We start from the raw sequence: 21,335 nt of genomic DNA, 5'->3' as shown, positions 1-21,335 counted from the left end.
TTCTCTTTTTTTTTCTTTCTATTCTTCTTTGTATTTTTTTTTCTCTCTCTCTTTCTTTTTTTTTCTTTGTATTTTTCTTTCTCTCTTTCTTTTATTTCTTTGTATTTTTCTTTCTCTCTCACTTTCTTTTTTTCTTTGTATTTTTTCTTTCTTTCTTTCTTTCTTTCTTTCTTTCTTTCTTTCTTTCTTTCTTTCTCTCTCTCTCTCTCTCTCTCTCTCTCTCTCTCTCTCTCTCTCTCTCTCTCTCTCTCTCTCTCACTCACTCACTCACTCACTCACTCACTCACTCACTCACTCACTCACTCACTCACTCACTCACTCACTCACTCACTCACTCACTCACTCACTCACTCACTTTTCTTTCTATTCTTCTTGGTATTTTTCTTTCTCTCTTTCTCTCTCTTTTTTTTCTCTTTCTTTTTTTTTCTCTCTCACTCACTCACTCACTCACTCACTCACTCCCTTTCTCTTTCTTTTTTTTCTTTTTCTTTCCTTCTATTTTTCTCTTTCTTTCTTTCTTGATGACTGTAATGCCTGCTACTTGGCCACGTGTCGCGGCTTCACGCCCGCGGTTGCGACACACGACGACATGCGCGCGACAATTTTACTTGTTTCAGTTTAACAGTTTAGATATTATGACCTGCTTGTGAACAAACACTTTTCCAACTGGGCATAACATCTAAACTGTTAAAAAGAAACTGGTAAAATAAATGGTCTGAAAGTCTAAACGTACCTCATGAATCATTGTGAGATTGCAACAGTTGACAAAACACTGAATAAACACTAGACTGAAAGATTGTTTTTAAAATATTAACAAAAACAAAGATTTAAATACACTTCAATTTTAGGTTTTAACTATGCAAAAATTGATAATACATTTTACATTGATCAACATTTTTATTAATTTATGTGAGGTCAAACAGATCATACACGTGTGAATCAATTCAGTCCGAATAATGTCTCACCAATACGTTTGATGATTCATTACCGATCAAGGAGTGAAGGCCAAAATTCTAGGCTATCAACTAATTTGAGAGTCCGGGCCCTCCAATCTTAGATCCTCCGGATTGGCTTTCAGTTCGGACTGTAGTGACCACACCCTAATTTCTAATTCACAATGTATATCCTACTCGTTACCTATAACCAACCTTTGTTCCCAAAATGATTGACACTAACCGTGTGATATTTACACGAATTCGAGTCTTCCCCGGAAAGCCAACTCCACCGCACATGGTCCTCACTTCAGACTCGTCTTGTCAATCAGACATCACATCAGGGTCACCAGTTGAAAGATTTTTAGGCTGCGTCGTCTTATCTGAAAGGAAGATCGCAACCAAATGAGATCAAGTCAAAAGCTGGTTTATTGCAGGTTGATCACAAGTAATACAAAGAGCCACCCAGCTGAGAATTTCTCTGCTCAACCCAGGCAGCAAGAAAGAAAAAGAACTGATAATGGCAAAAAAAAGAGTTTTAATAAAGACAGTTTCATGAAGGATAGTTTCAGGGGGGTGTCTCCTGCTATCTGGGCAGTGGGCTAATACAGAGGGGTACACAGTGCTGACTGTTTTGCAAAAACAGGAGAAGAAGTGACCTTGAGCAACTACAACAAAGAGCAGCTGGTGAGAAATATATGAGCAGTACACTAACAAAATATAAATTTGTGTAATTCTGTTTTATATGTATTAAATCAAACAATTTTTTTTGCATTTAGAAAGAACACAAAACAGGATATACAGGCGTTTATAACTTAAAGGCCATGTATTATGTAAAATACAAACTACCATCATTTTCGTACTTTAATGTGTTCCTTGTCTGTCAACAAACCCCCGGTTGCTTTTAAAATATTTATACAAATATAAAGATTCAAAGAAATGTTGACTTTACTTGTTTAAACAGTGCAGTTGCTTTATAAGGCTATATATTACACCCAGTTGGAAAAGTGTGTATTCATCCATGCTTGTTAACAGTCCTATAGAAGCTCTTCAATGTTAGTGGGATTAAAATGTTTGATGAAACACTTAATATTCCAGAAAACAATTTTTTGTTTTTTGTTTATTGTGACACATGTATAAGAGTCTTGCACACCATCAATTATCACAGATGCAATTGTCGACCAACCCCCGTTATTAGAAAAGTCCATTCTCTAAAGGGTCAAGGTTCAAGGTTCAAGGTTCTTTATTTGTCAATTCCAAAATATGTCAGACATACAGTGAAATCGAAATTACGTTTCCCCCCTCCCCACGGTGCAATGTAGATAAGAAAGAGGTAAATAAAATAAAACAAGGTAAAAAAGAGGTAAAAAAGATAAATAATATTTACATTAATAAACCTAAATGTGCAAAAGTATTAAGTTAAATAAAATGGAGTATAGAACCAGATTATAAGAAAGATGAAACTTGTGCATGCGTGCAATGTGCAATAAGTGACCAGGGTTCTGTTTCAATGTTCAAACAGGAGGCGGTTCCAATGTTCAGTGTTCATGGGGGCAGAGGGGAGGGAGGGGAGGGAAGGGAGGGAAGAGAGGGGAGAGAGTTCAGCTTCCTGACAGCTTGGTGGAAGAAGCTGTTTCTCAATCTGGTAGAGCCGGCCCGCAGGCTGCGGTACCGTCTCCCCGATGGCAGGAGGCTGAAGAGGCTGTGTGAGGGGTGGGTGGGGTCACTCACAATGCGGGTTGCTTTGCGGGTGAGGCGGGTGCCGTAGAGGTCCAGAAGAGAGGGGAGCGGGACACCGATGATCCGTTCAGCCGCCTTCACTGTGTGCTGCAGGGTATTGTGGTTGGCAGCAGTGCAGCTCCCCAGCCACACAGTGATGCAGCTGGTCAGGATGCTCTCGATGGTGCCTCTGTAGAAGGAGCACATGATGGGTCGGGATGCTTGTGCTCTCTTCAGCTTACGGAGGAAGTAGAGGCGCTGCTGGGACTTCTTGGCCAGTGATGTGGTGTTTGCTGTCCAGGAGAGATCCTCACTGATGTGGACCCCCAGGAACTTGGTGCTGCTCACTCTCTCCACAGCAGCACCGTCGATGGTCAGGGGGGGTTTGGGAGTGGGGGCCCTCCGGAAGTCGACAACAACCTCCTTGGTCTTGTCGATATTCAGGAAGAGGTTGTTGTCTTTGCACCACGTGGCCAGTTGGCCCACCTCCATCCTGTAGTGCGTCTCATCGTTGTTGGAGATGAGACCGACCACTGTTGTGTCGTCCGCAAACTTCACACTGTGGTTGCTGCTGAAGGATGGAGTGCAGTCGTGGGTCAGCAGCGTGAAGAGCAGGGGGCTGAGCACACAGCCTTGGGGGGCCCCAGTGCTCAGGATGGTGGTTTTTGATACGTTTTTGATATAGGGAGAGCGAGGGGCCGCTGCGTCTGCTCGCGCCGCCAGTCAGCTACCTCTCTGTCTTCTGTTGACTAAATCTGTGAGAAAGAGAAGACAAAATAATAATAAAAAAATGTTAAATGGAAAAAAGAGAAATGCATCCAAAAAAAGATAAGTACCTGTTCTTCTGCAAAGCCTCTCTGAAGCAACACATCCGCTATTCTGAAGTCTCAGCTCTCCTCCAGCAACACACCTCCAAAACCCTATCCACTCACATTCATACAAAGATCAATACATTTGAACACACTGTAATTAAGCACCATTTAGAGCAGGTGCAATACCATCACACTATAGGCTACATTAACATAACATGCATAATTTACCTCAACAGTGTCTCTGTCTCTCTGGATTACTTTGCTTGCTAATTTTGTTTTGTAATACAGCATCATAGACTGTAAATATTACGCGCAGCATACACGTTGTCATTAACAGTACAGTATAAAAAAAACTCTCCTTTGTCAACCAAAATAAATTTAGTTAAATTATTCGCACTTTCTTTATGTCTTGTGACCAGACGATAGCTGCTGAATTCAAAAGCAGAAAAAAGGCGCAAAATAACATGAAGTGCTTGTGAACTAAAAACTGGCTAATTCTATTGAATTGGATTCATTAAAAATTCTCTTCATTTAGAATGACATAAACATAAAGATTATATTTAATGCAACCGAAATAATCAGATACTATCTTAAACATTTTTGTTTGAAAGTTACTTAAATAATTGCCACAAAATCAAGGACGCATTTATATTGGATACATTTTATCAGATATATTAAGTTAAATGTACATGACTAGGACATGGGTAGGGATATCAGGGGAGGGGAGGGTATTTTCTTACCAGAATCCAACTTGTGATGTCACAAACTGAGAAAAGTTGAAACGAAGCATTTTTCCCTGTGTGGTAAGACTTAAGCAGACCACAAACAAAGGACTGGATGGATTTAATTCAAATTTTGTGGGTCAATAAACACTCAGGTTACCCAAATAAATATTCAAAAACACTGTAAAGTGGATTTTTCAAAAGATGTTCCGTTTAATATAACGTTCACTCATTCACTGCCAGATGAGGATGGCAGGAAGCTGCGACTCACAGTATCACGTGTGTTTTTTCTGACCTGGCCTTCACTCTTTAAATGAAGAAGTCACCGCCCACCTGCTCAGTCGTCATCTCGCCACGTACGATTCAGTGCAACACATCTTACTAGTCGGTGTGACGGAAAGCTGAACTGACCAATGAGGTCAACACTACCACGTACACAACCTACATTGCTGACTAGCGAGCTAGCTGCCGACACAGCGCCAGCTGAGAGGAAGCGACGGAGAGAGAGGGAGAGAGAGAGCAGAACAGATGAGATTCAGGAGTGATAATAAAGTAAGTCTACGAGTGACATCAATTTGTTGTTCACTGAAGCTGCTCTTCCGACTTTACTTTTACACTCGCATATGAGTTACGTTATCTTCCGGCAGCTTACACCATCAGCTCAGGGGCTTGTTTCTCATTAGCCTGATCTGTCATTGTGCTAAAGCTAAAACTATCAGCTTCCTCAGGATATTTTTAGCTAGCCAATGATATACAACACTGATAGGCATAAAATCCTTTTTTTTTTTATTGTAGCAAAAGAGGAAGATGTCCACATAAGGAACACTTCATACCCTGGGAACATTATATGTTTATTTTTTCACACACTGTTATATGTATTATTAGTGCTTCACCTCCTCATCTTTCTATCATTAATAATTGTCCTTTTGCACAGATGTGTTGGGCCCGCGTTCTTCTCACTGGCTCGGTTCTGCTGCTGGTCCAGCTGCTGTGTTTGGAGGCTGTGCCCATCAGCATGGACAAGACTAAAGTCAAAGAGCCAGAGGGAAAACAAGAAGAGCCACCAGCTAGTGTGGTAAGAAGAGACACATGTATACACACTTGTCCAGATTAAATTTACATTATACTCATACTTTACTCTGTTAGTTTGATTATTCTAGTTTTACAAAATTGTACACCTACAGTTTGATCTTTACAGCTTCATAATAAAACATGGGGATTTGTTTGTACGCGTGTAAATATGAGACAGACATTACATTTTGACTTATAAAGTAATTTATCAGTAATTATTAAGGAATTGATCAGCTCTGATAATACAGTATGTAGTGATGTAGCCGTTATCAACTAATCAATAGGCAGTGAACAAAAGACAGGTGGGTAACAGCATCCAGATTAATTTACATGAGAGCAGACCTGCTGTCTACAATTAAACAAACTAAATGAGATGCTTTATTTATGAGGGCAAGATTTGTAACTTATCACAGAGAGGTTTTTAAGTGACATTTGACCTGTTACATTTGACAGGATACTGGACTCCACTATGACCGCTACCTCAGAGAAGTGATTGATTTTCTCGAGAAAGATCAGCACTTCAGAGAAAAGCTCCACAATACAGACATGGAGGACATCAAGGTATCCCACTTTTCTTCTGTTTGGTCTTTTAGTAAACTAATAGTGAACCATTATGCTGACTGATTCTGTGGCTTTTGTTGAAAGGCTACAAAGAAAAACTGTCGATACAGAAACAGATGGTCTCCTTTTCTTATTGAGTGTTTTTTTACCCCTGAAGAACACGCAGTGAAAACTGAAGTCATCATAATTTATTACATGTACTGCTCCAACCATCATGTGCATTAACTGCTTTATTATTCATGTAAAATGCAGCAAGGCAAGCTGGCCAAAGAACTGGACTTTGTCAGCCACCATGTTCGAACGAAGCTGGATGAGTTGAAGAGGCAGGAGGTAAACAGACTCCGAACTCTGATTAAAGCCAAGCAAGATATCGAAGGAGGGAACGGTAAGTTTTCTTATTGACTTTATTTTTTAAATTTTAATTAAGATGCTACAACTTACCAAATGATAAAACGTGATTACATGATTTAAAAAAAAAAACCTGCTGTGTTATACATCTGTAAATGTTTTTTTTATTATTATTATTTCTTCAATTTCTCCCTGAATAGACATAGCTGTGGACCACCAGGCTCTGCTGAAACAGTTCGAATACTTGAACCACATGAACCCACATACTTTTGAAGTGGACGACCTGGATCGGCTCATCAAATCGGTAAATATCTTAGTTACTTTAAAGAAAGGCCATGTTTATACTGCTCTACTTAGTAACTGGGGAGCCAAAGAGGGCAGGAAAAAGGCCCCGTTACAGAGTGTTGTAGTGGAGAGACAACACACAATGCAATTTATTATACGCAAATAAGGGTTTTTTTGTGCATACATAATATAACAAGCTTAGTCATACTTATGTTCTTCAACTAATGTTCAAAGGCAGATCTCTATTCAGACCTGTTAATGATTGTGCGTTGGTATGAGTTAAGGATGACAAAGTATTCTTATCAAAGTTGTGTTTTTCTTGAAATCTTGCCCCGTTCTGTTTTGTAAATCAATCACGAAACAATTCGTAATTGAATGCAGTGCAACATCTCCTTCCAAACACTCATCAGAAGAAAAAGGTTTTGAAAAAAGAAACTTAAAGGTTACAGGATTGATCCAGAGCTGTTGTACTGTATTGCATCAGAAAGGACGGGTATACTGGGGAAAAAAAGGTATATTTGATCTCCCTCCTAAACCACCAATTGTTTCTGTCATTTCTATTCGAATCCAAAAACAAACTAGAAAAGACTTCAAAAGAGAAAGTGTCCAAACGTTGATTATGTCAGTCTTGTTACATTTTTGTCTGAACTTTTGTATCCAGAGGTTTTACTACTACTGACAGGATACTATTAAGTTACCTGGAAACTGCATATTTAGCTTTTTAAGAAGGACGTCTGTATGTTTTTATATATTTAATTATATGTGAACAGAGCACATGTACGCAAGAAGAAAGCTTGAGCTGGATAGACCAGATGTTGGAGCACCCTAAAAGCACATGATTCAAGCCATTTGCCCTGCAAAAGTGTGAACAATGATAAACTGACATTGCTTAATAACCATTGAGACAATGTTCCCTTTAAAAGTAGTTTTTAATACTCAAACAAAATGACAGCAGGAGCCTGCGTAGGGTTTACAGCTGTGCAAAATATCAGCCTTTGGTTGTTGTGCATCATGCATGCAGTATTACCAGACGGGCAGATGAATTAGCCTCCTTACTAACCGGTATGACAATGAACCATACTATCTCTGGCTTTGACTCATGGTGTATTTGCAGCCCTTGAAGGTATTTTGTCTCCTGCATTAAAGGCCACTAAAGATCTGGAGAACTACGACAAAGAGAGACACGATGAGTTCAAGAGGTATGAGATGATGAAAGAGCACGACAGACGGGAACACCTGAAAACACTCGATGAGGATGAAAGACAGAAAGAGGAGGAGCACTATGAGGAGTTGAAGAAGAAGCACGCTGACCATCCTAAAGTCAACCACCCGGTAAGCAGGTGTCGTCGTCATCATCACACACTTTCTTAATGTGTTTCAGCCAACGGGACTTTTTAGGTTCCACTTATTTTTGCCTTTTTTTTTTGTCCAGATTATTGTGCTAATAATTGTTGTTTTATACAAATGATGAGAACTTTGTGTCAAAATAAAGAGAGACACAGTTGTTCATCCAGCATGTATTAAAGAATGATTACGCCCCGATGCTTCAGGGAAGCCAGAATCAACTGAAGGAGGTATGGGAGGAAGCTGATGGCCTGGACCCTGAAGATTTTGACCCCAAGACCTTTTTCAACCTGCATGGTAAGACTTTTCCCACCTGGCAACTGTGGGTTAAAGAAGGCATAAAGCAAATCATTGTGTGTTCTTTCTGATGCAGATACCAACGGAGATGGCTTTTTTGATGAGCAGGAACTGGAGGCATTATTTACCAAAGAGGTACAGCCTTTCCATCTGGAAGTGGATAACTCTCTTAGTGATTGGTCTTTTCACTGACGGTTTATCTTTGGGATTTTAGCTGGAAAAAATATACGACCCCACCAATGAAGAGGATGATATGGTGGAGATGGAGGAAGAGAGGCTTCGAATGAGAGAGCATGTTATGAGTGAGGTACAGTGAGTTACTCCGAGGGCCCCGTGTTTTATGCACAAAAGTTGAGCCTCCATCTGTTGTACGTTGCCTTGGCAGTAAATTTGAAAACAGATTATCTGTCTTGCTCATACTTTAGGTGGATTCCAACAAAGACAGGCTGGTGTCTTTAGATGAGTTCCTCATCGCTACAAAGAGAAAAGAATTCCTGGAGCCAGATAGCTGGGAGGTAAGACGAATTATATTTATGGTGTTTGTTATGTAGGAACAAAGTTGAACTGATAACATTTTGTGAAATGCCATCAAATCCGTTTTGTGTTCGTCAGACTCTGGAGCAGAATCAGGCTTACACAGACGAGGAGATGAGGGAGTTTGAGGAACACCTTGCTCAGCAGGAGCAGGACCTCCACGTCAAGGCTGTTGACCTCCAGAAACAGAGAGATGAGCTGGAGAGACAACAGGAGCAGCTTAATGCACAGAAAGTTGAGCTGCAACAGGTAGGAAGTGAACACTGCTTTTTGAAATCTTTAAGATGGAAACAAAGTGTACAACAGTGAGGTTTAACAGTGAATGTGGCAAATTTTCTTCAGGATTTCTGAGTTTAATGGCAATTTTTATTTTATTAACTTCCAACATTGCAGGCAGTGGAGCATATGGAGCGACTGAAATCACAGAAAGTAGAACCCCCTCCAGAGGTTCATGGTAAGTATTGATTCTGACATGTTGTTTGTCTTTCCAAAGTTTTGATTTTACTGGTAGATCTCTGAGAATTTAAAACTGCTTCTTCTTTTTTTTTTTTTTTTTTTTTTTTTTACAGTTGAAGGCAATGCTGTCCCAGAAATACATGCATTTGATAGCCAGTTACATCATGAACAAGAGGCCCAACAAGCCCATCAACCTGAAAATCCAGCTGCCCACAATACACCTCAGGAACATCATGAACCTCAAAATGAAATCCTAGCCCAGCAAGGTCTTCCTCAGACACACCACGATCTGCCCCCGGGCTACCAGGAAGCAGCACAGGGCTTAAATAACGTGCCATAAAAGTGCTGTCCGAACTCCCACAACCAGACTTTTTCTGCAGGTCCACCTCAACAAGCAGAGGAGCAATCCAGTATTAGGTCTCTTAACAAGCATGCCTTGGGGGGTTTGGTGGACTCTTAAGATGGAGAGCAGCCTGAAAGGAATCCTTGTTGAATGATTCCAGTGTTTAATTAAAAAAAACAAACTGTAATCTTTGGATTACATAACAGAATAAAAAATGTAAAAAAAAAAAATCAACCAAGGACATACGTTTTAAACTGTGCAAACTTTACATGAGCAATGAGAAAAAGAATGTTTGGTAATGCTGTAATACAAAAAGTATATTTTTGTTGAGCTGTCTTTACCTGCTGTTTAAAGTACAGAACCTCTGACAATGACATGCAAGCTGCCTGTGTGAGGCCGTATGGTGAAGTGAGTAAAACGTTTAATTTTTATCAATGTTCTTTTGATTTTCTGACCTGACTTGAAAGATGCCCCAGAAGTCTCTGAAAAAAAGAAAAGCGTAACTTACATTTCAACTTTTGTGAAATTAATTTGACTTGACTTCATCAAGCAGAGTAAAAATATTTTGAAAGATTTGTTATCATACCAGTAAGTGTAAAAGATACAATAGCAATTATAACCAGTACAAACCCCCAGTATAAAGCATTTTGATGCCTTGATTAGAACCACTTTCTTTTAAGTATGAGTTTAGATTCAGACAACGTGGCTTTTAATCACATACAAGGGTCCCGTGAGACTTCTGCAAAATGGTATTTGTCATGTTCAACCAGGTATGAACATCTTTGACCAGAAACACCGCCATGAGTTCATGCTGCTTAAAGTTCTTATTCTCCAGAGAAGAACTCATTTCATAAAAACGTAATTTCTTTGATTCTGGTTGATTATAAAGGATATATATTGATTGTCAAATCCTGTCAGTTGTTTACTACAGACTCTCAGCTGTAGAAAATGCATGCTCTGCCTAGAAACACATTGGGAGCAGGACTACAGACATGGGCCATATTTTTCACATTTGTTCTTCATTGACTTCAATGTTTCATTAAATAAAGTTTATATAATTTTAGAAATAAAGAGGTAAGGAACATCAACATTTTGGCCCACTTCCTTACTACTGAAGTCCCTCCAATACTTGAAGATGAGTCTGTTGTCTAAATGTGGCCTCTAAATGATGGATTTTTCTTTGCTACATTTAAAAGTCAGATGTCTTTTGATTTCCATTGAGTTGTTCATGCACAAAATGCATGTGACATTTATTTATGAGTTGATCATTATTGATCATAATTTTGAATTTGTTCATTGAAACAGTTTTGATGTTTAGCAGCTATTTTTGTTCATCACAGTAAGGCTTTTATTCTGGAGTCTTGCATCAAGTGTTGAAACAACTGATGGATTTGTTCGATCAGTTTGGTTAATTTGAGGGCAAATCTCCAAATGTGGTTAAAGCTAAACCAGATAGTCCAGATAGGCTTGAATTCAGTTGACGTTTGTATTTAGCACCCGATGTGTTACTTAAGCTTTTTAAAAAAATATATATATAAATCGCATGGAAAATTTCCCTCCTCAATGACCTTTTTGTGTAACTGCTATGCTCTTCAGGTTGCTTTCTTCATTGAATGTTGTGGTTTCTTCAAGCTAGCAGACTGTTTGCTGAAGAAGGCTTCATTTGCATCCGGTGAAGTGACATGTCTGCCTTATCTTGGACTTACTTTTAAAAACGTTTTGTTTGTTTTCTGTGTGCCAAGTGATCCTATAAGACAATACTGCATCATAATTTGCACAAAATGTAGGGATGGCGTTCTGCGGTCGCTTGCTGCTGGATCAAATACATCCATTTGACAGACCTGTACACCTCAGACGCAGACAATAAAGCAGTTGAACCTTTCAGTTGGTGTAAAAGATTGATTCCTTGATCAATGACATAAGACTCACTTGAGAAATGTAAAGCACTAGCATCTTATGGGTTGACATATTTAGAATCAATTACTAGTAGTTGATGCGATCTCACTTTAAATTGTGTCTTCATATAGGTGGATGAATCAGTCATTACCGGGGTTCCTATTTAAAAAACAAAAAGGTATGTTGTCCAAGTCATTCTAATTATTTTGCAGTAGACTCAGTGGCTTAATTCACTTCATAACATTGTTGTATATACATTATGTAAAAGTAAAGAGGCAGAACCCGTCACCTAGAAACACGAACACACACTAATCTGACATTTTAACGATACAAAATGATGAATCTTAAAAACACACCAAAGCAGGAAACCATTCTGATTAAACAGAAGGTAATAGAACACAGCTTTATTGAAACAGTCTAAACCAATAACATCAGCGTACAAAGAGGTGATGGCCAAAGAGATGACAGGGGTATAAAAACAAGAACATTGAATGCTTTTATGTAGAGGAAAAAGTGGCTGACAGCACAGGGCAGACGGAAAATTATTCTCATGGAATCAGATCGACAGTGGCAGGGTATTTTTTGCATTTATTTTGTACAAAAAATAAATTAATGAAATCTTTCAAGTTTACAGGAATATCTATGTTGTTTTATATCACACAGACTTGCTGATAACCCTACATGTGGTGAAGTTCAGCATTTTGTGTTAAAACAATTAGAGGATCCAGACAGACTGAAGCAGGCTGACTCTGATAAGTAGGCCAGGATAAAAAAAAATAAAAACAAGATTACCAATGAGAAAAAACATAGTTAAAAAAGTGACCTGGGGAGAGCACATTCAAAAATCCTGAATGTTAAACGTGGCGCGACTTGATGGTCCTTCAGATCCTTTAGGATCGCATTGCTTGAGCATTTCCCCTGGACAAACCTCGAGGTCCTTGGGCAGCTCCACGCTTGTAGTTTTGCTGATATCCCTCCTGTAACAGCAACATAGCAGAAATGTATTATGGTTATTTAATGAACAGGAATTTACAATAACTTGCTATCTTTCAAACTGACACACACTATGAGTCTACATGATTAGATTTTAATTCGACCAGCGTAAAAGTACACTTACCCGTTGGTAGGTGTTATTGGAATAGTCCCGGGATGCGTTGAACTGGGTTTGACCATAACCACTGTTAGGAGCATTTGAGAACGGAGGGCGATAGGCTTCATACCCGCCTAAAACATAATACATTAGAATGATTAATAAATCAAATATAACTACAATCACAACAATCACGTCATTACAATGAATAAAAAGGCAACATAAGCATTTTCTCTGTAAAACCAGGGATGCAAACACAAGTACAGTGAAAAGAAGAGAGATATCCGAATAAAAAAAAAAAAAGCGGGACTCGACCAAAGAGCAACTCTCTTGCATGCATGAAAACATAGTTTCACGTTCTTACCTCTAAATCCATTGGAGGAGCCTCTGTATCCGTTCATCATGCCGCGGCTGTTCCTCTGTCCCCCCCTGGGCACTGCTCTGCTGTTGTAAAACGACTGTCCCGACTGTCCAAACCCTGCGCCTGGAGAGGATTCTTCATGGCCTCCTGCTAAGGGCAGGACCTGGTCTTGGGACTGAAAGCCACCGACAACTACACAGAAGCATACAAGAAAGACGCCTTAATGAGTCAGGTGCAGCAAGCGGGTGGACGGCCAGTGATGCAGTTTGACTTTAAAATAAACTCTGTGCAAGAAAGGTGGTAGTTTTCCCAACTCATAACACTATGACTGACTTCTATTTTTTACCTTTTGTTTGAGATCAAAGCAAACTACAGAGCCCCTTCAAACATATGCCATAAATTCTGGACTATTGAGCACACCTGGATATAAGCCGCACCGGCTAAAAATAAGTAAATAAATGTATTTATACATATATAGGCCGCACTTGTTTATAAGGCGCAGGCGTCCACGTTGTAACAGAGCTATTTACACAGAAAGACGTGACACAAAAACATTTTTTTAACTTTTAATTAAATACGTAGGCTACCAGTAACATCTGCAAATACGAAGCCTACTGGAAATCCTTCATCTAACAGTGTCTGTAACACGGCTGATGAAAAATATTACCGTAATACAGTAATACATTTCACAAGAAAAAGTCCATCCATTCACTGCCTCAGAATGACTTCATTACTCACTTCCTCGGTCTCTTTTTCGTTGTCGCTGTCAGCGTCAACTTTACTTTACTATATATGTCCAGTTATATTTTTTGGATTTCATGGGTTTTGGAAGTTGTTGCTTTAATTTATTTATCTAAAAAGGGACAATTACATTGATAAACATCATCCAGATACTACAGCATCCCCGTAAGCTTAACTTAGATATAACCTGCCAAGAAGAATAAAAAACGTGGCGCGGCATGGCTGCACGCGACTCAGACACAAGAGTGATATTCTCGTGTTCAAAACAAATTTCTCCTAAGAGAGACAATAAAAAGCAACAAACTACATTTGTATTATCATAGGAAGTTCAGACAACATCTTGTCCTGAACATGTGAACTGAACTGTCGCTTACTCTCACCTGACTGTAATGTCTCCTGTGGCATGTCCGGCTGTTCAACAGAACTCTCCGACTGGCTGCCAAAGCCGGGTCCATAGTTACCAGGGAACTGGCTGGGCTGCTTCAAAGGTTCTGCTTGTCCATCAGTGGCTGGAGGTACAGGTGCATTTATGTTAAACACCTAAAGAGGGAAGAAAAAAAAAAAGGTTTCTGTATTTCAGCCTGTAAAAAAAACAATATCACAGCCATGGTTTCTGTGAAAGTATCTAGACAGAAAGACGTTACGGTACGTTTGAAAAATAAGGGGTCATGTCGAGCTGTTGCATACTTGGATTGTGCAACAAGTTCAATTTTCCACTGGATCAATGAAGTATCTATCTATGTAATAATAAACCATAAATAAGTATGAAACCTGACTGTTTTCAACTGTCATAGCATTTCATTGGACTCTGATGGAAAGCATACCGCTTGCACTGACTGGAAGGGTGCTGCGTTGACATTGATGCCCCCAGTATGAGAGGGTTTGGAGACAGGTGGGAAGGCAGAGGACAGGGGACATGGGGCTGGGGACTGTTCAGATGATAGAGACATCAAGGCCTGAGGAGGTAGGAAGGTAGGAGGGAATTCAGACAGCAAGGAAACATGGGTTTGGGAGAGGTGAGTGGAAAGAAGGTAAGGTAGCTTTTCATCACACTCAAATGCTTCAAATATCTAATGCACAGCGGACAACATGAAGACTTTTTAGAGAGTATCCCAATTATTCACCATATACTAATATGGCATATCAACATTTGGCCCACATAAATGAAGGAACAGCCTGTACTACTCTTGCTTTTCATCCACTGCAACCCTTGTTGAGACATATCCAAACTACCAAGTCTAAACAACCACTTCCTGGAGAACTTCAGCTGCTCTTACTTGGGAGGAGTTCTGTGGTCCAGACACTGTACTGGTTTGAGGAAGTCTGGACTCCGAGAGGGCTATTAGGAAGAAAATAAGGACATGAACTCCTTAAAAACAAATAATTTCCAACTTTATAAAAACATTTCCTCATTCCTATTATTCCGATCAGAATCTGTTATGTCATCTGTTAAGAGTCACTGGCACTCACTTGGAGGACAGCCCATCTGCTGCAGGTCAACAATCTGCCCAGGCTTCATCGGCTGGGCAGACACAATGGCGGGGTCCAGAGCCTGGCCGTCAAACTCCAACACAGAGTCCTAGGAGAACCAAAAAAGAATAAATGAAGAGCTAAAAACCAAGCGAGGTGCTTAACTTCAAACTCCTCAGAGGCAATCTGTGCTAATTTAAAAGAACATGTGCAAGGACATCTAATCTAATAATAAAGATGTATTCAAATACATTTTATTCATAATATACATAACCTGCTGTTTATCTTTATAAATAAAAGTTGCAAACTTTATGGCGAGGACTCGACTTAAAGGCAGGGTTAGTAAAAACTAGCATGATTTTCAAAGTTGCATCCTCTCCGTTCTCCGTCCGCCCCGCCCCCGCCACCTGCATATACGTATATACCTGCATGAAGTTGTACGTCCCTTGCATCTGGGCCATGAGGTCCTGCACTACCTGCTTCCTAACCACGGGGTCACAGACTGGAGCTGGAGCGGCATGGTTCACAGTAACAGTTGGTTCTGCAGTCACAGGTGAAGGTGCCTGGTGCTGGAGGGAGTTTACCATCTATTCAAAACAGGGATAAATTTTTTTTTTTTGCATATTTTAGTTTGCACAAACTTGATGCATCTTGGCATGAAATACATGTTTGTAGCATACTTGAGCCTCTGCTGTCCACTCCTCGACTTGGTCTTGGTTTGTACTGCTGTACGCAGTTTCTGGAATGAACTGTCTGTTTATGAACTACAAGACAAGACAACATATTAAAAATGAAATACACTTTCACTGAAGCCATGTCATTGATTCCAAATGTAGAATATTCGAAGATCTCACCTCTGTAGTTTCCACTTCAACTGGCTCCGTGAATTTTTCAGAGGCCGTTCCTTCTACAAAAAAAAAAAAAAAAGACATTTAAGGATTTTGTCTGGATCAGAGAAGTGTTTTCACAAACACACCAGCCAATGAGTTGTTAGTTACCAGGTTCTGATGGCTGCATCTCAGACTTAGACTCAGCGATCACAGTCGACTCCTCATGTTCCTCTTCCTTCTCACACGTCCCATTCTGATGAGTTTGTGCTCTGTCAAAGTAAGCACTCAGCAGCACTTTGTCCAGAGTGGCCTTCAGTGACTTGTCTGGAACAAAAATACAGTAGGCCAACGTGTCATATGGAGAAAACATGGCTTCATAATATGCTGCGTTTGTGTGGTGGGGGATCGACAACTGTGAAAATACATACATGTGGTCCCTGCAACAGCCTTGTCTCTACCCTCAAGCAGTTCCCACAAGTGCAGTGATGCGTCTTCGTACTGGTCAGTCAACCTGCAAGTTCAACAACAGGTTCAATGTAAAACTTGGTAGTTTGGTTTGTCAGTGACCAATACTCTACTTAATATTGTAGCGACTCAAAAACATGAAAACATATTTGTGGCACTGAAAATGCAAGACACTCTGACACGAACCTAACATCATAGTTCCTGTCAGGTCCCACCAGTTTGTAAAACTCATCAAGTGAAGTGAGGTCAGCGTCAGTGAGCAGAGGGGACCCAGTGGCATCCGGCCGTTTGAGGTCCTGTCTGACACTATCATCTCCCAACTGGTCCAGTAAGAACTGAAGCTCCAAAACTGTCTTCAGTCGTCGTTGTTCCATCTCCTCCCGCTGTAGCTGCTCCCGTCTTGCATTCTTCTTCACTGCCTTTTGAACCTGAATAGACAAACACAGTCAGACAAGTTTTAATGCAAACATACAATAACTCTATTGAGGTTGCATAGCCCCACCATGCGCATCACTGCTCTTGTGAAATCAACAATTTCAATGTGTGTGGTAAAAAAAAAATAATTAAAAAAAGCTGATCAATGCAAATCATGATCTACTATACTACGAACTCTATAGGTCAGAGTTTTTAATACGGTCTGTATTTATTCATTCTTGTCATGTAATGTAAGGTAATGGAACGTGGTATCAAGTTATGAAGTGTTCATGTGTGGACAGGATCTTGACAGAGACTCTTCTTCTAAAAAGACTGAACACAGAGGGGTAAATCTAAAGTGTCCCGAGATTATACTTCATAAACTCCATAGAGAGACATGTCGTTCTGATTCAACCTTTCAAAATAAAATATGACAACAAACATTGATTAATCCACACTGACCTCTTGGCCCAATGCGAGGAAGCTCTTCTGCAATTCTCGAGCAAACTCAAGGTTGTACGTGATCTCTTGGTACTTTGCCAAAGCCTCCTTCAGGTAGGACATAAAATAACTTCAGATTATTTTCATGGGAAAAGTATGCAGTTACAAGTAAAGATGCACTGTTTTCTCACATTTCTGATAACATGGACTAACATTATCTGATGCAAACTGTGTTATTTAATACCCATTGCACCGTTAACACTGACAGAAATGTGATACATGTATATAAAAGAAAAAGCTTTATTGCATCGATATTTCAGGCAGCAAACTAAACAAGTGAAACTGACAATGCCTTATCTTACCAACTGATCTTGATTCAGACTTTCACCGTTGTTCTTCTTCGCCTGGTAGTCATCCAGTTTAGACTGAAAGTCAGAAAACGTCAATTTAGTTTAGACCCAATTCAAAATAAATGACATGATGGAAAAAGAAAATCACATCCTTCTATAATGATAAAAAAGATTAGATTTAATTAAATATCATTGTGATTTAATATGCTGTAAACGATGCACTGATTGTGATAGCACTATTAACATCAGTTCATGCCACATTAATTACAGATGAGCAAAGTTCTGTCAAAAGGGCTGTTAAACCGATGCATCAGTACCTCTCTAATATGCAAAGGTTGAGCTTGTCACTTCCATGTGACACATTATGGTCATCAGAAGCCTAAACCAATGCTGTCTTTAAAATAAATCATTGACATAAAGTACCAAGTTTTCCTGAGGTTTCAAATACTTTTCTTATTATTCTACACTACTGATAAAGTCTCACAGTATACAAGAATTACCTTCTTCTTTTCCATGTTGCGAACCTTCTTGTCAATCACACCGAGAACCTGCTTCATGGTCTCACATTGACTTCCATTTCCCAGGTCTGGAGTGGCAGACTGGACAGCACTGTTTCCAACCGTTGCTGAAGGCATCTATGGGGAGATAATGATATTTAAAGGCTGTCAAATGAGGGTCCTCAGCAGCAGTGTATAGATTGCCAACATTACTTTTTTTAGAAGGACTAGAGTTCAAATGTAGAAAAATAAACTTCTACAACAATACATCATCCACTGAAAAAAGCTTACCTTCTTCTTCCAGGTACATTAAGAATGTCAACATACAGGGTTATGACTTATTTGTTAGAAATAAAAATACTGGTACTGTGTATGTGTTGTTCACATGCGAGGTGGAAACTCATGAAACATTAAATATAATAAAGTTTATTTTATACCTCAAAAAAAAAGTAGCCCTCTATTTGAATATGACTTCTCGTCAACATGCATTTACTGTCCCCTCGACTATAGAGGCAAAACATTTATATAATGTAACCAAATGATAATAATGGAGGCTGACCCAAACCCACTACACGGACCGGGCCGGGGTACGTGGTACCGTCGTGAGCCTGCAAACCATCCCTTCTTTGTTTTGAGCCGACTAAGGTGGTTCTTGGTACCATCAAAATGACTTCATTTAAAATGAAAACATTCCTTGTCACAGAGAAATTCCTGGACACTTGACTTCATGACTAAATTATGGTTTTAATAGGAAGTTAACCTCAAGTTAAAATGTCGGCCTTGTGGTCAAAGTTAAAAACCTAAGCTGACTTGGATGCACCAGCTAAGCTTATTGACAGACGCTAGGAAAGACTAACGGGGAGGTCGTAGTATCATCATCCAGCACACTTAATTCGTCTCTTTTTGACTTGGTTAGCGAGCTGGCCTTGAACTGTTACAAGGTTAATATTAGCTCGCTTCTTTAAATATATTAGATAAAGCGGCGAACACCGGTCCTAATCTCCTTGTCCTATTGTTAGCCGGAGAGCTAACATATTCGCTAATGTTATTAGGCTAGTGTAAGCGGATATCTGCTACAAATAAAGCTTAAATGAAAGGTTGCTATGGTTTAATGTAAAATAATCGCCATTGTTAACCATTTATAACGACGGGAAAAAAACAAAGACCATCTCGGGACACATGACCAAAGACAATTATTTGGTTATATGGTTCGACACGAATCTCATACCTTTATACTCTTTGTCTTCAAAGAGATTTCCTTGTTCGTATTTAATGTTAGCTGTGTAAGAGCCGTGTGTATCTTTGTACTTTCAGTAGTATTTTCCTGGAGATGCTCAGACTCTCACAAGCCAACGACTCACTCGCTGCTGCTGCTGCTGAGCTAACGGTAGCGGCTACAAGGACCCCTGTGAGGACCTCCGGGTGCCTGACAGCAATAATAAATATACTCAACAAAAATATAAACGCAACACTTTTGTTTTTGCTCCCATTTGTCATGAGATGGACTCAAAGATCTAAAATTCATTCCAGATACACAATATTACCATTTCTCTCAAACATTGTTCACAAATCTGTCTAAATGTGTGATAGTGAGCACTTTTGCTTTGCTGAGATAATCCATCCCACCTCACAGGTGTGCCACATCAAGATGCTCATCAGACACCATGATTAGTGCATAGGTGTACCTTATACTGCCCACAATAAAAGGCCACTCTGAAATGTGCAGTTTTGTCTCACAGCAAAATGCCACAGATGGCGCAAGCATTGAGGGAGCGTGCAATTGGCATGCTGACAGCAGGAATGTCAACCAGATCTGTTGCTCGGGCATTGAATGTTCATTTCTCCACCATAAGCCGTCTCCAAAGGCGTTTCAGAGAATATGGCAGTACATCCAACCGGCCTCACAACCGCAGACCACGTGTAACCACACCAGCCCAGGACCTCCACATCCAGCAGGTTCACCTCCAAGATCGTCTGAGACCAGCTACTCAGACAGCTGCTGAAACAATTGGTTTGCATAACCAAAGAATTTCTGCACAAACTGTCAGAAACCGTCTCAGCGAAGCTCAACTGCATGCTCGTCGTCCTCATCGGGGTCTTAACCTGACTCCAGATCGTCGCCGTAACAGACTTGAGTGGGCAAATGCTCACATTCGATGGCGTCTGGCACGTTGGAGAGGTGTTCTCTTCACGGATGAATCTCGGTTTACATTGTTCAGGGCAGATGGCAGACAGCGTGTGTGGCGTCGTGTGGGTGAGTGCTTTGCTGATGTCAATGTTGTGGATCGAGTGGCCCATGGTGGTGGTGGGGTTATGGTATGGGCAGGCATCTGTTATGGACGAAGAACACAGGTGCATTTTATTGATGGCATTTTGAATGCACAGAGATACCGTGATGAGATCCTGAGGCCCATTGTTGTGCCATACATCCATGAACATCACCTCATGTTTCAGCAAGATAATGCACGGCCCCATGTTGCAAGGATCTGTACACAATTCTTGGAAGCTGAAAATGTCCCAGTTCTTGCATGGCCAGCATACTCACCGGACATGTCACCCATTGAGCATGTTTGGGATGTGCTTGACCGGCGTATACGACAGCGCGTACCAGTTCCCACTAATATCCAGCAACTTCGCACAGCCATTGAAGAGGAGTGGACCAACATTCCACAGGCCACAATTGACAATCTGATAAACTCTATGCGAAGAAGATGTGTTGCACTGCATGAGGCAAATTGTGGTCACACCAGATACTGACTGGTTCTGAGTCCCCAGACCCTCAATAAAGCAAAAACTGCACATTTCAGGGTGGCCTTTTATTGTGGACAGTCTAAGGTACACCTATGCACTAATCATGGTGTCTGATGAGCATCTTGATGTGGCACACCTGTGAGGTGGGATGGATTATCTCAGCAAAGCAAAAGTGCTCACTATCACACATTTAGACAGATTTGTGAACAATGTTTGAGAGAAATGGTAATATTGTGTATCTGGAATGAATTTTAGATCTTTGAGTCCATCTCATGACAAATGGGAGCAAAAACAAAAGTGTTGTTTATATTTTTGTTGAGTGTAGTATTAAGATTACAAATGTGTCAACTGTCATACTCACATATTCTTAATGTTAGTGTTAGCCTACTCATACTTAAGCAAGTATGATTTGTTGTATTCATGTCGAATAAAGCTGCAGTGATTTGTCAATTTAGTAAAAACTATTTAGTTAAATCATTAAAACAATCCATGCTATTCAGATTATTATTATTATTTTAAAAAAGGAAGCATGATACAGGCATAGATGATTAGTCTTCATAACATGTTATGATAGGCTTGTTTACATTTATTTATTTCAAGTAAAA

At 40.0% G+C, this 21,335-nt stretch overlaps 2 protein-coding genes across 4 annotated transcripts; one reads left to right on the top strand and one right to left on the bottom strand.

The window, feature by feature from the left end:
• The first annotated feature begins 975 nt into the window (after positions 1-975).
• Positions 976-11,308, top strand: nucb2a (nucleobindin 2a). 2 transcript variants are annotated; one of them, XM_079339240.1, is made up of 14 exons: positions 976-1,619; positions 4,505-4,737; positions 5,120-5,260; positions 5,710-5,817; positions 6,070-6,202; positions 6,366-6,469; positions 7,597-7,782; positions 8,001-8,091; positions 8,168-8,226; positions 8,306-8,398; positions 8,517-8,606; positions 8,704-8,874; positions 9,019-9,079; positions 9,195-11,308. In XM_079339240.1, exons 2-14 carry the CDS (start codon positions 4,714-4,716, stop codon positions 9,419-9,421), a joined length of 1,488 nt encoding a protein of 495 aa, XP_079195366.1. In that variant the 5' UTR covers positions 976-1,619; positions 4,505-4,713; the 3' UTR covers positions 9,422-11,308. The 2 variants fall into 2 exon arrangements, with proteins under 2 accessions (XP_079195366.1, XP_079195365.1); XM_079339239.1 differs by lacking the exon at positions 976-1,619 and having other exon boundaries at positions 4,260-4,737.
• caprin1a (cell cycle associated protein 1a) lies at positions 10,954-19,392 on the bottom strand. Of its 2 annotated transcripts, XM_079339237.1 has the most exons (17): positions 19,208-19,392; positions 17,983-18,117; positions 17,495-17,557; positions 17,154-17,240; positions 16,464-16,705; positions 16,241-16,323; positions 15,981-16,136; positions 15,837-15,889; positions 15,663-15,746; positions 15,408-15,569; positions 14,983-15,091; positions 14,790-14,851; positions 14,337-14,468; positions 13,893-14,052; positions 12,775-12,963; positions 12,438-12,544; positions 10,954-12,297 (listed from the first exon to the last, which is right to left on the bottom strand). In XM_079339237.1, the coding sequence occupies exons 2-17, from the start codon at positions 18,115-18,117 to the stop codon at positions 12,211-12,213; spliced, it is 1,911 nt and encodes a 636-aa protein (XP_079195363.1). In that variant the 5' UTR covers positions 19,208-19,392; the 3' UTR covers positions 10,954-12,210. The 2 variants fall into 2 exon arrangements, with proteins under 2 accessions (XP_079195363.1, XP_079195364.1); XM_079339238.1 differs by lacking the exon at positions 14,337-14,468.
• Positions 19,393-21,335: the final 1,943 nt, after the last annotated feature.

The sequence above is a fragment of the Symphodus melops genome (genome assembly GCF_947650265.1).
Source record: "Symphodus melops genome assembly, chromosome: 3".
NCBI lineage: Eukaryota > Metazoa > Chordata > Actinopteri > Labriformes > Labridae > Symphodus > Symphodus melops.
Note: the sequence above shows the minus strand (reverse complement) of the source record. Positions and strands in the feature narration are given on the sequence as shown.

Coding starts and splice junctions, on each gene's coding strand:
- nucb2a (XM_079339240.1), top strand. CDS start 4,714: ATGAGATTCAGGAGTGATAATAAA. Junction 8,227..8,305: donor AGGCATTATTTACCAAAGAG/GTACAGCCTTTC, acceptor TTGGGATTTTAG/CTGGAAAAAATATACGACCC. Junction 8,399..8,516: donor GAGAGCATGTTATGAGTGAG/GTACAGTGAGTT, acceptor CTCATACTTTAG/GTGGATTCCAACAAAGACAG.
- caprin1a (XM_079339237.1), bottom strand. CDS start 18,117: ATGCCTTCAGCAACGGTTGGAAACAGTGCTGTCCAGTCTGCCACTCCA. Junction 12,545..12,774: donor CTCCTCCAATGGATTTAGAG/GTAAGAACGTGA, acceptor ATTATGTTTTAG/GCGGGTATGAAGCCTATCGC. Junction 12,298..12,437: donor CCAATAACACCTACCAACGG/GTAAGTGTACTT, acceptor TTGCTGTTACAG/GAGGGATATCAGCAAAACTA.